The sequence below is a fragment of the Lytechinus variegatus genome, chromosome 15 (assembly GCF_018143015.1).
Source record: "Lytechinus variegatus isolate NC3 chromosome 15, Lvar_3.0, whole genome shotgun sequence".
In the NCBI taxonomy this organism is placed as follows: domain Eukaryota; kingdom Metazoa; phylum Echinodermata; class Echinoidea; order Temnopleuroida; family Toxopneustidae; genus Lytechinus; species Lytechinus variegatus.
In genome coordinates, this window is record NC_054754.1 from 8,447,917 (window position 1) to 8,461,263 (window position 13,347).

At 36.5% G+C, this 13,347-nt stretch overlaps 1 protein-coding gene across 2 annotated transcripts in view; it reads right to left on the reverse strand.

Moving 5' to 3' along the window:
• Positions 1-3,686: 3,686 nt before the first annotated feature.
• The window catches only part of LOC121428492 (pre-mRNA-splicing factor 38B-like), a 29,273-nt gene continuing 19,612 nt past the window's right edge, over positions 3,687-13,347 (reverse strand). For both annotated transcript variants that reach the window (XM_041625124.1, XM_041625125.1), the window contains 4 exons: positions 12,999-13,059; positions 10,373-10,495; positions 9,725-9,864; positions 3,687-6,286 (listed from right to left, as the gene is read on the reverse strand). In XM_041625124.1, the coding sequence (XP_041481058.1) occupies positions 5,857-6,286; positions 9,725-9,864; positions 10,373-10,495; positions 12,999-13,059 (754 nt within the window). In that variant the 3' untranslated portion in view covers positions 3,687-5,856. The remainder of the gene's footprint in view (positions 6,287-9,724; positions 9,865-10,372; positions 10,496-12,998; positions 13,060-13,347) is intronic.

The following is a 13,347-nucleotide window of genomic DNA, read 5'->3' on the forward strand; positions in this document are numbered from 1 at the left end:
GAGGAGCAATTCAAAACAAGTTTTTCCCTTCATTTAACATACATGTATTTCAAATTATCATATGTGGTGTGAATTATAATTTTCCCATGACATATATTGTGCTCTGATGGAGGCAAAGTACAATTTGAAAGATAACTGGAAAAATCTGAAAATTTGTGTACAAAACAAATGGAGAATTGTCTACAAAATCAGCAATTTTGAAGCTTGCATGTTTGCCAATTTGAGGATCCCCACAGAAAGCACAAGACTTTTCAAACTTCTATAATTCTATTTCACACTGATTTTGATAAAACATTTTGCTTGATTTAAATTCTCATGATTCTCTCCTTGGGTTTTTGTTTCTTTTATCACACAATTTTAGCAAAGTGATTTAAGAATACTGTTCCAACACTCATAACTGATTGCTGTAACAAAATATGTGCTCAGTCAAGTTATGCGTCAGAAAGTATCGGGAGAGTATACATGTACATACAGAAATGCTGCAGTGTTACTTTCCAAAACTGAAAGTGATAATTTTGGGAGATTTGTGATACAATATCTTAACTTCTGTTGTGTCTGATATCATGGTGCTAGAAATATAAAATTTGTCTATGCCATTTTATTTTCGGTTTTATTTAGAAACTGAAAATCGGTTCCCGTTTCCCTTAATTTTGATAGGTCATGCTGGGGTCGCCTCCTAAAAGGCCCAAAACTCGGCTTAGCATAAAGAATTTCTTCAATCCCAAACAAGCTGAATCGAATGAAAGTCATCCCGTTATCCCGGACCATCTACACCAAATAAGTCACAGGAAGCTCCAGAAGTTAGCTTTCCATCTTCGAGCAAAGCTGAGGGTGCCAAATCTAATTAATCCCCCGCCCCACTTTCAAAAACGCTCCACGGCCCCTGCCTTATACGTCTCCTGACAATTCACAATTTTTATGGTTCAGTAAGCTTGAATCATTTTCATCTTTAACTGTAAAAAAAAATTATTACTGGATATTTTTCAGCAAAATGTCTTCACACGTTTTTGGAATACTGTAACCATGTAACTGTTACCAATGTCATTATATCACGGAGCTCCCTATACCATCGTTTCTCTTGATTTACCCATCCGTCATTCGTTCTCTACCCCCCCCCCCTTCTCTCTCTTTCATACTCATTTCTCCTGTCCTCCCTCTCTCGCTTATACATTTCTGCCACTTGATCTCTCCCTCTCGATATATCTTTCTTACCCCGTCTCCCACATACATATCTGCCATTCATTTCCCTTCTCGCTCTGATTCTTTGCCTTGCACATGATCTGCCATTCATTATCCCCACCCCTCTTCTGTCTTTCTTTCTCACTCTCTCATGGTGCTATTACTACTCATCCTTTTTTTATCATCAAACTACACGTACATCTCTCATTAACGCTCTTTTCTGTGTTAACAGCCTAACTTTGATCTGTTATATTGACATATGGATAGACATGCAGCCTACTTCATACAGAACTAACATTTTATGGTTATGCTACCATTTTATAATTACCATAGCAATGGGCTTCAATGGCCAATCAAGATGCAAAGCTAGAGTTATTTTCTTCATGAAGCAGACATCTCTTGTTTCATCAATTTGGTCAGGGACAGATTATAAATGGAATTAACGTGCGTTATCAATCTTTCAGACACTTTTAAACATGAAATAGCTTTCCAAGTGTACAGGTTCAAATTTATAAATACAAGCAAATTCATCATAAACTTTGTAACAAGGATTTATTTTCATGAAAAGGAACAGACTGATTTTACAATTGGTGACAAAACATAAGTAACAACCAGTAAATATCTTAATATACAATCATTGCTTTTCTTTATGATTGATTCCATTTTCAATGCACCAGTAGCACATGGTATTCCCATGACATGAGGGCACCTTTCACAGTGCATAATAATTAATATGAGCTCAAATTTTCTTGGGATGTAGGATGGAACATGGATGGGCGTGCTGCTTATTTGAAACCTCCATCCTAACAATTACATCAAACATCAAAAAGTATGCATGTATTATAATTGCATATGGTACATGCTTTCGAATTTATGACTTACAATGCAGATGACAACATCCCATCTCAGCACCAGATAGAAGCAGCGTGTTGTTTAAAACCTGGAAAGAATTACATGTATAAATCCAGGGGCCATTTCATAAAGCTCTTCATAAGTTAGGAGGGACTTCGCGAACGACTGGTGAACCATTCTTATGCGCTAAATAATCACTAATGACCATTTAATGGTGAATATCATATACTACAAGAAAGGATCCCCAGTCGTTCTTAAAGCTAAATTACAGTAGTTGCAGTAAAACACTGATTTCGTGAGAAAGTCTGTAAAACCAAGGTTAAGTTAAGTATTACTATATCATCGTCGATCTAGATCTGGTAGAGTTACATGAACTGAACTTTGTAAAATCATAAAATCTAAGCTGAAAAACAATCACACTGAAGATCACCAACACAGATGGGACAGTGTATATTATATTGCGGGAATAAAGACCCGACGGAAGTGCCTAAATCCGTGCTTATTTCTCAGCAATTACACATTTTCTTCCAGAATCCTTCGGCACATATTTTTTATTCATATAAACATACACTTGGGTGGCCATTATATTGGATTCTGTAAAAAGTCATTTGAGATTGTTACCACAACTGGCATTTACCTTTAAAGTCACTCTTAACTTACGAATAGCTTAATGAAACAGCCCCAGGTTCATGAATCTTAATATGTTCTACATTCTACTGGGCCTATTTCACAAGTCTTGATCCTAACACTCACATCTATGGAAATTCAGTGAATACCCCATGAAGCATGTATAGGACTGACTGTTATAGTATAAGTCTTTTCTAAATTTCAATGTAATCAAGCACGCGTCATTGACAAATCAATCTGCCTCTCTGCTTTCCAAAGGGACAGTGTACATTCCTAGAATTATGAGATTATGATGTGAATTTCCATGGTTGAGATCAATCGGATTGATTATAACTACAGACTTAAAGAAAAACATAAGTCACTACTATTGATGGATGGAATAGCATACATACTGAACATTTCAAACATGTGACTCGCAGTAATTTCAATCCCAAAAACAGTCTCATTGAATGAAATAAACACGCAAAAACAACATTCAAAGTTGGAGCTCTTGAAAAAAATGAAATAGTGGAGAAACGAGGCTAGGAATCGACCTGCACATGCTTAGCTCTAAACTTCTCTCCATCTTCTTTCCACATACTAGTATAAACTCTCTGGCAATTTTTCATTGGGAGTATAAAGATGACAGCTGCTCTTTAAGAGAAGTAATGGCGTTAGCAATTAAAATAAAGGTCGAATAAAATCCAGTGTCTAAGACACAACTTGCCTGCTCATTCATGTACACAGCCTGTGCACCTCATTGTAATGTCTAGAGGGAAATAGGCTAATAAAAAATATTGATGTGAAATTACATCCCATTACATAAGGATGTAATGGTGCTGCGGCTCAGTGGATAAGTCTCCGGACTGTGAACCACAAGGTCTTGGGTTCAAATCCCATCACAGCAGTAGCGTCCTTTGGCCAGGCGTTTATCTACATTTGCCACTCTCCACCCAGGTGTAGTAAATGGGTACCCGGTAGGAAGGAATTCCTTGAATGCTTGATGCGCCCAATCAGGGTAGCCGTGCTAAAGCCGGGGTAATAGTATGCAGCGCTTAGAAACATTTGTATTAAGCGCTATATAAGAAATTGCATATTATTATTATTATTATCCCTGTCTCGACTTCAAGCATACCAATTCCAATTTACTAGCATGATGTTTGAATATTGTTATCTTGCCGAGATTCGTCTCACCACATCTGTTTATTGAAAAGGAAGAAAAACAAGTTGTCATTTACGAAATATAACATAAATATAATCTCAACTGATTACTTGTCTTAAGGCATAGCAAGTAGATCTGTACAATTAGTTTATATTGAATGTAGTGTGGTAATTAAGAATTTGGCTTCAGGCTTTCTCAATTAAATTTTGACTCTGAATTTTGTAAGCTACAAAAACACAGGATGATTACATAAAACTCGCTGTACAGACATAGTTCAAACCTGTTTTCTTTACTTAGGAATGTATAAGATATAAAATACAGACAAGCTAAGTAGTGCAGAGGTTTTTAAAGTTTGGAACCAAGTCAATAAAATGCATTAAGGATTTAGAAGCAGTCTTGACTTTGAAAACAACTATAAAATAATCATTTACAAAAACACCATTCATATAATGATAAAATACTATGTTACTTGACCCTTAACCCTATCTTTAACTGGGCTTTTTCAGAACAACATATACTGGGGGGGTCAATTTGCCCCCCCCCCCTCAGATCTCGGCCGTTGATTGCGCGATCACTGCAAAAATTTGCACGCGCGCAGAGCCGGATGTAAACTACATGACTTTATAGTAAAATTTTCAAAAAATTAATTGCTTATATCTTTTTATTAATTATGCAAATAAGTGTATGAAATTTGCCCAAATTTTGGAATTTTTGTGTATGTTTTTACCTTTAACTCACTTCATATACCTAGCAGAATGCTACTTTTTGGTGAACATATAATTAATTTCCTACGTATCTTATTGTTTATTAAATTCTCATGTATTTCTTTGTTTTTTCAAACCTTGTTTTTTAATGCTTTTTTCAATGAACTTTGTTGGGGACCCTTTTGCGATCATAAAGAACATAAAATAAATCCAAACCAACAAAAGTAAAAATAATCATACATATATGATTTTTGGATGAAAAACGAAATTTGCATTGACTTTGTATACGTAATCAAGTTTTTGAGAAATTTTGGGACTGACATGCACTTGCAAAATATTGCGTAATTTCGGAACCGCACACCCAAATAAGGTCTCTAAAGATGCGCAAGACTTGGAAGTAAAAAGCGAGTTGCGCGGTAAAAACATTTTGCGCGGCCGTGTAGCGGCAAAATATGTTGGGGGGTCAAACTATAAAACAAAAATACCAACTTTGAGGGGGAGGTTCATTACAATCAATGTCTCAACAAATTGAACAAATATTTTGAGATAGTCAATACTTTGCTGTGCCGCTAATATTTATTATTACTCGTATCAGACATCTGAGCAGGGCAACTTTGAAAAACATCGTTGCCTGTTCAAGACTGGGATCAAATGGCCGGTCAATAAAATTCCAATTGTTTATCCACGGGCCCAATTTATTGTCCGCTCAGGAAAGTCAATGAGAAAATTCATGGAAATGTAGCGGGCAACAAAAGGCAGCACTAACATCCGGGTATTCTACAAGCTTTTGTACGCGTCCTTGAACCGCGCAGTGCTATACGTCATAATGGTAATCAAGTTGAGACAATGCTGGATACTGTGTCCCTAGGCCAGGGACGCGTCATTTCAATTACGTCACAATGGTAAAGTTCAGACGCCCAGTCTGCTCAACATGAGAAACTAGATTCTCATTCTAAAGATTTGAAATATCTGAATTTTAATGATTTTTGCTCTAGATGTCTGATTTGGTTAATAATAACAATATTGACTGGCCTGGGGGCAAAAGGACACATATCGCCCTCACTAAATTGATATCACCCTCGTCTACAACTCCGGCGATATAAATCTAGTTTAGGCGATATATGTCGTATCGCCACGAGGCCAGTCAATATTGCTCTACTATTACTTTTTTATGATGTTATCAAAATTTGTATAAAAAGTCTTCAAACAAGACAATATTGTAATTAAGCAGGACATGTGCACTTGTTACAAAAAATATATACACATGAATTTTGATTATAAAAAGGAGTGGCTTACGGCCATATAACAGGTACATGTATACATATCATACATATTAAACAAAAAAAGAACATGTTATCTCCTATCCCGGCTTCGATGGCGATGACGATCACGTGATCGTGATCGAGACCTCCTTCTCCTTTCTCTGGAGCGGCTCCGCCTTCTCCTTTCATGACTTCTGCTGCGTGATCGTCGATGTCTGTCATCCCGGCTGCTTCCACGGGCGTGATCTCTCGTCTGTCGTTCGCGTTCCTTCCGCAGGGCTGTATCAAAGTCGAGATCTCGGCTTCTGTCGCGGTGTCTGTCATGATCGCGGGAACGATCTCTGCTGTTGTTGCGGGACCTGTCCCTATGACTGTCACGACTACTCCCCCTATCTCGATCTCTTTCCCGATTCCGATCTCGATCTCTATCTTGATCTCGATGTCTATCTCTGTCCCTTCTATGGCTGTCATCATCTCGGTCTCTGCTAGATTTTCTTTCATCCTGGAATCTTTCCATTCTCCTAAGAAAGTAAAATAAAAAGTACTTATTAACTTGGAAGTTTTCCGTGATGAACTTGCAACAGCCTAAAGCCTACAACATATTACAAGACCATTTATCTATCTCATTTTTCTGGAAGAAAATATTATATTGAATTTTAGGTGAACTATAAAATACCAAAAATCATATGGTCCATATTTTAAAATTGATTTATATTTCAAAATAAATGCTGTGCTACAAGCATTCTTGATGGAACAAAACAACTTTTTAAAAACTTTAGCAAATTCATAATAATCTTTCATTTTGGCAATGATTTCAAGTCAATATGACTGTTGTCTGAACAAAACATTCATAAAACAGCAATATTAGAGTCCTATTTTCAAAACGAATTGAATGTCAAATGAAATAATTTCCTTGCTAAAACTCTCCAAAATGTTTAAAACTAATCAATTACCATTTGTTACAAAATCTGGGTGGAGTTGGACTGTGTAGTCTGTGGGCTTGAATTCTACAACTAATATGAAGTCTATGCTATAAATGCCTATTTAAAAAATGTAGAAATTTGGTGTAGGTTGGAGCAAAGATACAATTGTTGGTCCGTGATAATTCCAAAAATTTTACAAAGGACTTCACCAGAAAACATGATACTATTTCATATCGGTTTCCCAAGTTTCCCCCACATCACTTCTAATGAGCAATTTACACATAAAAACACACACTGCTTTATCAATAAAAGAAAGGCATCATTTGTTATTATTACCTATATAGAGTGTTCTAACGATGCATCAAAAACGCATATTTTGGTCTGCATCAATCGCCCATGCAGTATATCAGAGCGTATCCCTAAAAAGGACCAAAATCCAAAGAATATCCCAAGACTCCTGTACAAAATTTGCTACTGAATATGAGAGCTTATTCAGAGATGCTAACTGATAGCTCAAAAAATCCTGAAAACCCAGGCCGGGGGTCCAGGGGCCCGCCCAGGGCCCCTGGCGGGGTCAAGGGCAAAGCCCCCTGAAGCTGGAACGTTTTCTTATTCTTTAGAGGGCTGAAATCATTAATCTACAGTAGTACATAACAAATAATTAATGACATAATAAACTTCATATCATAGGCAAGAAAGGTGCTCAAAAAAAAAAATCATGTAACCCGTACTCATTACGGTACGGGTTAACCTGCTGCGGGTTAATATGCTGCGGCCAATGGGTGCGACTCGGGACGGGTGTATGTAGCAGCTGGGGTGCCCTTTTTCACTCACTGTACTCATCAACAAGACAATCCTATACTATTGAAAATCCATAAATCACAATTTCTATCAAAATGATGGATAGTTCACACATATGAATTGATGAATACGCACCAGAGAACACATGGGAAATCAGGGTCGAAATGCAGTCCACGCCGATTAGCTGAAATCCCGCGGCAGACAACCAATCACTCACGCAGCAGCAGGCAATTGCAGCCACACCGGGCCGTGCTTCGAGCGGTTCTACCGGGCGATTGCCCGACTGGGATAGCGCTGACACCCGTATCCCTGCAGGGTATAGGGCGGCGTTTGCAACTGCTACAATGTATTGCTCGCGCGTACCGTGCAAGTACAGTACCAGCTAAACTTCATGCTGCGCACAACGCTAATAATTTTCCGTCTGCGCAAATTGGCCATCCAAAATTGAAATTGCGCTCTCCGTAGCGAACTCCGTGACAAGATTTGGAGGGGAAATTTTTACGGATTTCACTTTGACAATCGATTTTTTTTTCCGGAATATTTTTCAGCAAAGTAAAAAATCCGGAAAATTAGCAACTCTGCTTATTCAACAGTTTAGAATATACAACGCATACAGTAAGAGCAACGAGATGCACAGCATAGAGCACAACTACGCTAATTGACGTCATAATGAACTACATGCAAGTTGCATGTCAGTGACCAAAATTGGTCCTATGAAGTTATTATGGCATGTGATATGACTTGTTAAATCAAATTTCTCCCGCTTTTTTTTTTGGGGGGGTGGGATAGATGATAATAATATTGGATAGCGTTATTCCATGAAATATTCCCCTCATTAGGGCCAATATTCCCAACTCTTGGAATATTTCTTTTATTCCATTCTGAGCCATCCAATATAATATAATTATAACCTACACAAGGCATTTTAGCAGATGAACATATTTCATAATTCTCTTGCTACTTTCAATCCAAGAACTGGGTAAACATTTGCCATGTTGCCCTCTCCGGGCTTTGCCCATAGGAATACTGTACAAAAAAGAGGGCAACATTGGCCATATTTCTGCTAGTGCGATTGCGCAGTAGGAGCCGATTTTGATCGCTAATTTCAGTATTTGCGAAATCTGGTTGGAAACAGTTTGTAAACTAACGCATTGTAGATAATGCGCAGCGTTGCCAGTGCATACGCATTCCCACCTTATCAAACCCAAGCGCAAGATTTTTATGTTTGTTAAGTGTATGTGCGCGCCATGCATGATGCGCAACTGCGTGGTAACAATTAGGTCACAATTGCTTAATAGCAAGGATTACTTCGTAAAGTTAGTGAATAACCTGATATCAGAAGTAGTGATAAGCAAACAGGCATATAAGTTGTTCTAAATAATAGCTTGACTTGCACATTATTCAGCTGTAGGTAATAATAATACTGACTGTTTTTTTCGGGGAACATCAAATACATTGCCCTTAACCCTAAATAGACTGGGCTATTTCGATGCCTAAGATGGGGGGGGGCCTGATTCAGCCCCCCCTATGAACTCGGCCGTCGATCACGTGATCGCGACGAAACTTGGCACGCACGTTACCCATGGCATAATCTACAAAACTACATGATCAAATTCTGCGAAAAATCTCATTAATTATGCTAATTTATGCGTAAAATCAAAATTTCGCTTTAATTAACTAAATAATGCTCCTAAAAATGCTAATTTTGGGTACACAGACACTTTATATGAATCTGATCAAATGTACTAAAAAAATTTCAAAATCACATTTATTTTCTTATGTATTTCTTTGTTTTTTTACTTTCTGTTCTTCATTGTTTTTTCAATGGAAATTGTCGGGGACTTTATTTGGACCATAAATAAGATGGAATTAATTGATTTCAATCAGTAAAAGGAAAAATAATGATACATTTAAATAATGATACTTTGGCTAAAAACTCTATTTGCATTGGATTTGTACACAAATTCACGTTTTTTTTTTTGAGTCTGCATGCACTTACCAAATGTTGCGTAATTTTGGAACCGCGTACCCGGGGGTTGCAAATTTGGTCTCAAAAGTTGCGCGAGACTTGAATGTAAAAAGTCAGTGAGCAGCGTGGTCAAAAAATTTCGGGCGGCAGATTTATCACGAAAAGTGTCTAGGGGGGGGCTGAATCAGAAGACTCACTGTTGTAGGTAACATATTTGATGTTCCCCTCAAGGCCAGTCAATATTATATAATTATTCTGATACCCACTTATCGTTTGCTGTCCATTCATTGTTATCATCTTGTGTATTATAATCATCCATTGCTTCCCCTCCTCCTCCTCCTCCTTCTTCTTCTGGGTTGTTCTGACGCTGAGCGTACTGCCATGCCGATACCTTATTCTCTATATCCTGATTGACCAAAGATAAGGAATTAAATATGGCTAGAATAAAGTGAACATTTTGTTTTGCAAAACAAGTGAGATTTCAAGAAATGGAAAACACGTATTTTGGGTATTTTTTCCTTTGTTAAGCACCCGCTGATGCATAACAGATCATTCACTTAAGATTTTTTTTTTTACAAAAATGAAGAAGAATTTAAGGGGGAGAAATACAAAATACTCTCATAAAAAATCAAGTGATTTTAATTGTTTGAACAGTTCTAGGGGCCACGTTTCATAAGCATGTTAAAAAGGTATTTGCAATACAGTTTAGAGCTACTCAAATCCTTCATTCAGATTGGCCGATAGTGAATTTGTCACGGTGCATTTTTCATTACAAGTCTCTATGAAACAGACCGAGGACCGGACACTGCTGCCACCTCCAGCAGTGGAGCTGTCTTGAGGCAAAGTAGCTTGCCCCGCCCCCAATAGATTCTAAACTTGGATCTAGATCTACATTTCCATACAGTCTGCCATACCTTCATGACTGGAACTGGGATACGAGGAAAGCGAGTTGAATGCCAGTCCAATTTGACTAAGAAGTGCATCAACATTTGGCCGATGGTGATACAGTTTCCTCCACCAGCTTTGCTATCAACTTCCTAAAAAAAATAGGAGGAAGATTGGGAGAGAAAAAAAGAAAACTGGGCATGAGTTTACAATTCACCATCTCTACTGCAAAAGCTCACTTTCCCAATGATATACAGAAAAAATATTAATTCTTGCAAAATACAACTTGAATCTAGTTGTTTATTTGGTATCTCTATTATGGTTTAAAATGTCCTGCTTTAATTTCTGCAATCTCAAATGGTTTAAATCTCAAATTCATATGAGCTTGTAAGTCACAACAAATATATATCAACTGATTGGTAAATCCTGGGTGGCCAGAGTTGAAATTTTTTCAGTTTTCTTTCAAAACCTACGCCATTGGTGAATCTTGCAAATGTGCTTAATTTCATGACTGATACATTGACTCTATTTACATAAAACAAGTCTTATATGTTCATTGACATAAACAGATAATTTCATTAAGTTCCTAATTTCCTGGTAAACATATATAATCATGATTGAACAGACTAATGAAAGTTTATTTTTTTCTTCACTGTAAGCAAGATAAATGGAAATATGATTAATTCACATATTTCTTGGTAATGTACGAGGGACAGAGGGGTTTTTGTACTCGTTCGATATGACTGTGTGCTTACGAACGCTCTCAGACGGCCCACCAATGAAGCACGTAGCCATGAGTGAGGGAGAAAGAGAGATTGAGAAGGGAGGACTCGTGTCTGTGATGCCTGCCATCTCCTATAGTTGGGTTAGAACATATGAAATGTGTCAGTTTATAATATTAATGTTTAAAGGTATTTCACACAAATAAAAATCATGCACACGTGCTTTGTACTTAGTATTATAACTCAAACTCATTTGAAAAGATAATGATATCTTCCACTTTTCATATAGTGTTTAAACCATAACACTAATGTCTCTAAGCACTTTACAGACATGCTATCAACCGATGATCGGAAACTAGCTTGCCCGCACAATATACAATCACTCCACCCTTCAGGGAAACTCATTCATAATCCAAGCCTTACGCATTACATCTATTAAATAATGTAAACTATATATGTTGTTAAAGTTTCTTATCAAGATGAATGAGTTGTTACATATTACTCAACTTTTACAAAAAAGGCTTACTTCTGCTGCATCCGAAGGGTTTGTATATATATATATATATACTAGTTCTTTCAAATGACACAACCAATTTTTCCTTTTGTTACTCATTCAGGAGTAATTAACAAACAATATGGTTTGGCTCAACAACTTGATGAAGACCACTAGAACAGCATTCAAAATCAATTAGGAGAGGGAGTAATAAATCCTACACACAGTGTCCATATCAATTGTGTCTGTATCTTTCATTCAATTAAGAATTAAAGAAAGTACAAGTATCACTAAAATTAGCAATTCAATTTAAAACATCAAAAGCACTGAACATTCTTATAAAAGAAAAATTGAAAAATACTTTTTTAGGTTTACTGTATCAATCAATAATTATTTCTAAAAAATCATATTTTAAAAGAAAATTTGCAGCTAAGAGAATATTAAATAACAAAGTTGCCAATTTGAAGAATAAAAGTTGATCAAATAAGACAACAATCAATTGTCATTAGTATTCTTACCAGGCAGATGGCGACACCAAGACTCTCAGTTCCTCCCCTCAACAAGAAATAAAACACTTATTGTGGGATTTTATTTTTATAACATTTCCTCCAGATATTTTGAATATCCTACCAGGTGATCTTACTCTTAATGTGAGTAGATTACATAAATAATAATAATAAATTACATTGATAACTGGGTGAAAAAAGAGACACTAGCTTTCAGTATCTCACAACTGTGTTGAAGAAATTATTCTGGTCTGAACTGTATACCTTTGAGACACCTGGGTTAGGACTCCTGAAAATTGCTATCAATTCAAAATACAACCTTCTGTTATAAGCTACTGAAATGGTGCAATCTGGTTGATTCAAACAGTTTACAATCAATTGTAGCACTTAAACTGATTAAAGAGGATGATGAAATCTGATTTTTGATCTGTAATAAAGTGTTAAAGGTATTGTTTAACTTTGTGAGCAGCCGATTTAAAAAATTCTCAAACCAAGATGAAACATGTGTGCAAGTGCATGTATTAGAACTAATAAACCCTGAAAACAACCATTATTGAGAATGAAAAGTTAAAACTACAAGGCAAACCCCGATTTTGTATGGGATGAAATTAAGATGGTGTTTCAGGTCACTTTATATTTCAATTTTTGAAGCACTAAATAATCATTTTCGAACGCAATTTTTTCTGGGCTTCATTTTTGCAACATACCACAGACACAGGTGACAAGTGTGATCTTCTAGCTCAGATATTTTAAAAGTCAAACCAATGTTAACCAATCACTTTAATTCCTATGAAAAACATTCCCATTCATGACTTGCAAAAAGCAATCAACTACATCTCCAAAATAACTATAAACAATATACTTATACAATAAGACTTATTCTGATGTACAAATGTTCTTGCAATTGCGAAAAGAAAAAAATAGCTTAACAAACCTCCTCATCATTTAAATATTCTTCATACCAATCCCATAGATCCTGAGGTGGTTGACTGTATCTGTGTTGGGGAGGAAAAGAGAAAACACTTACAAGGAGTATCATACCTACATGGAATTTATCACAACTCTTTGAGGGACATAACCCCAGACCCTTCATTACTTAAGGTTTAGGAACAATTGCTAATCATTTAAAATCAGTTCTAATTGGTTACAGGTCAGACATTAGAAAAAATGGAAAAAGGGCCACTATTTCAAAATATCTTTTCATCAAGACAAAGCATTTCAAAGTTAAGAATTGGCACTGTCAATTTGAATCAAAACAAAGAAATTGACTTCCAAAGTTATCA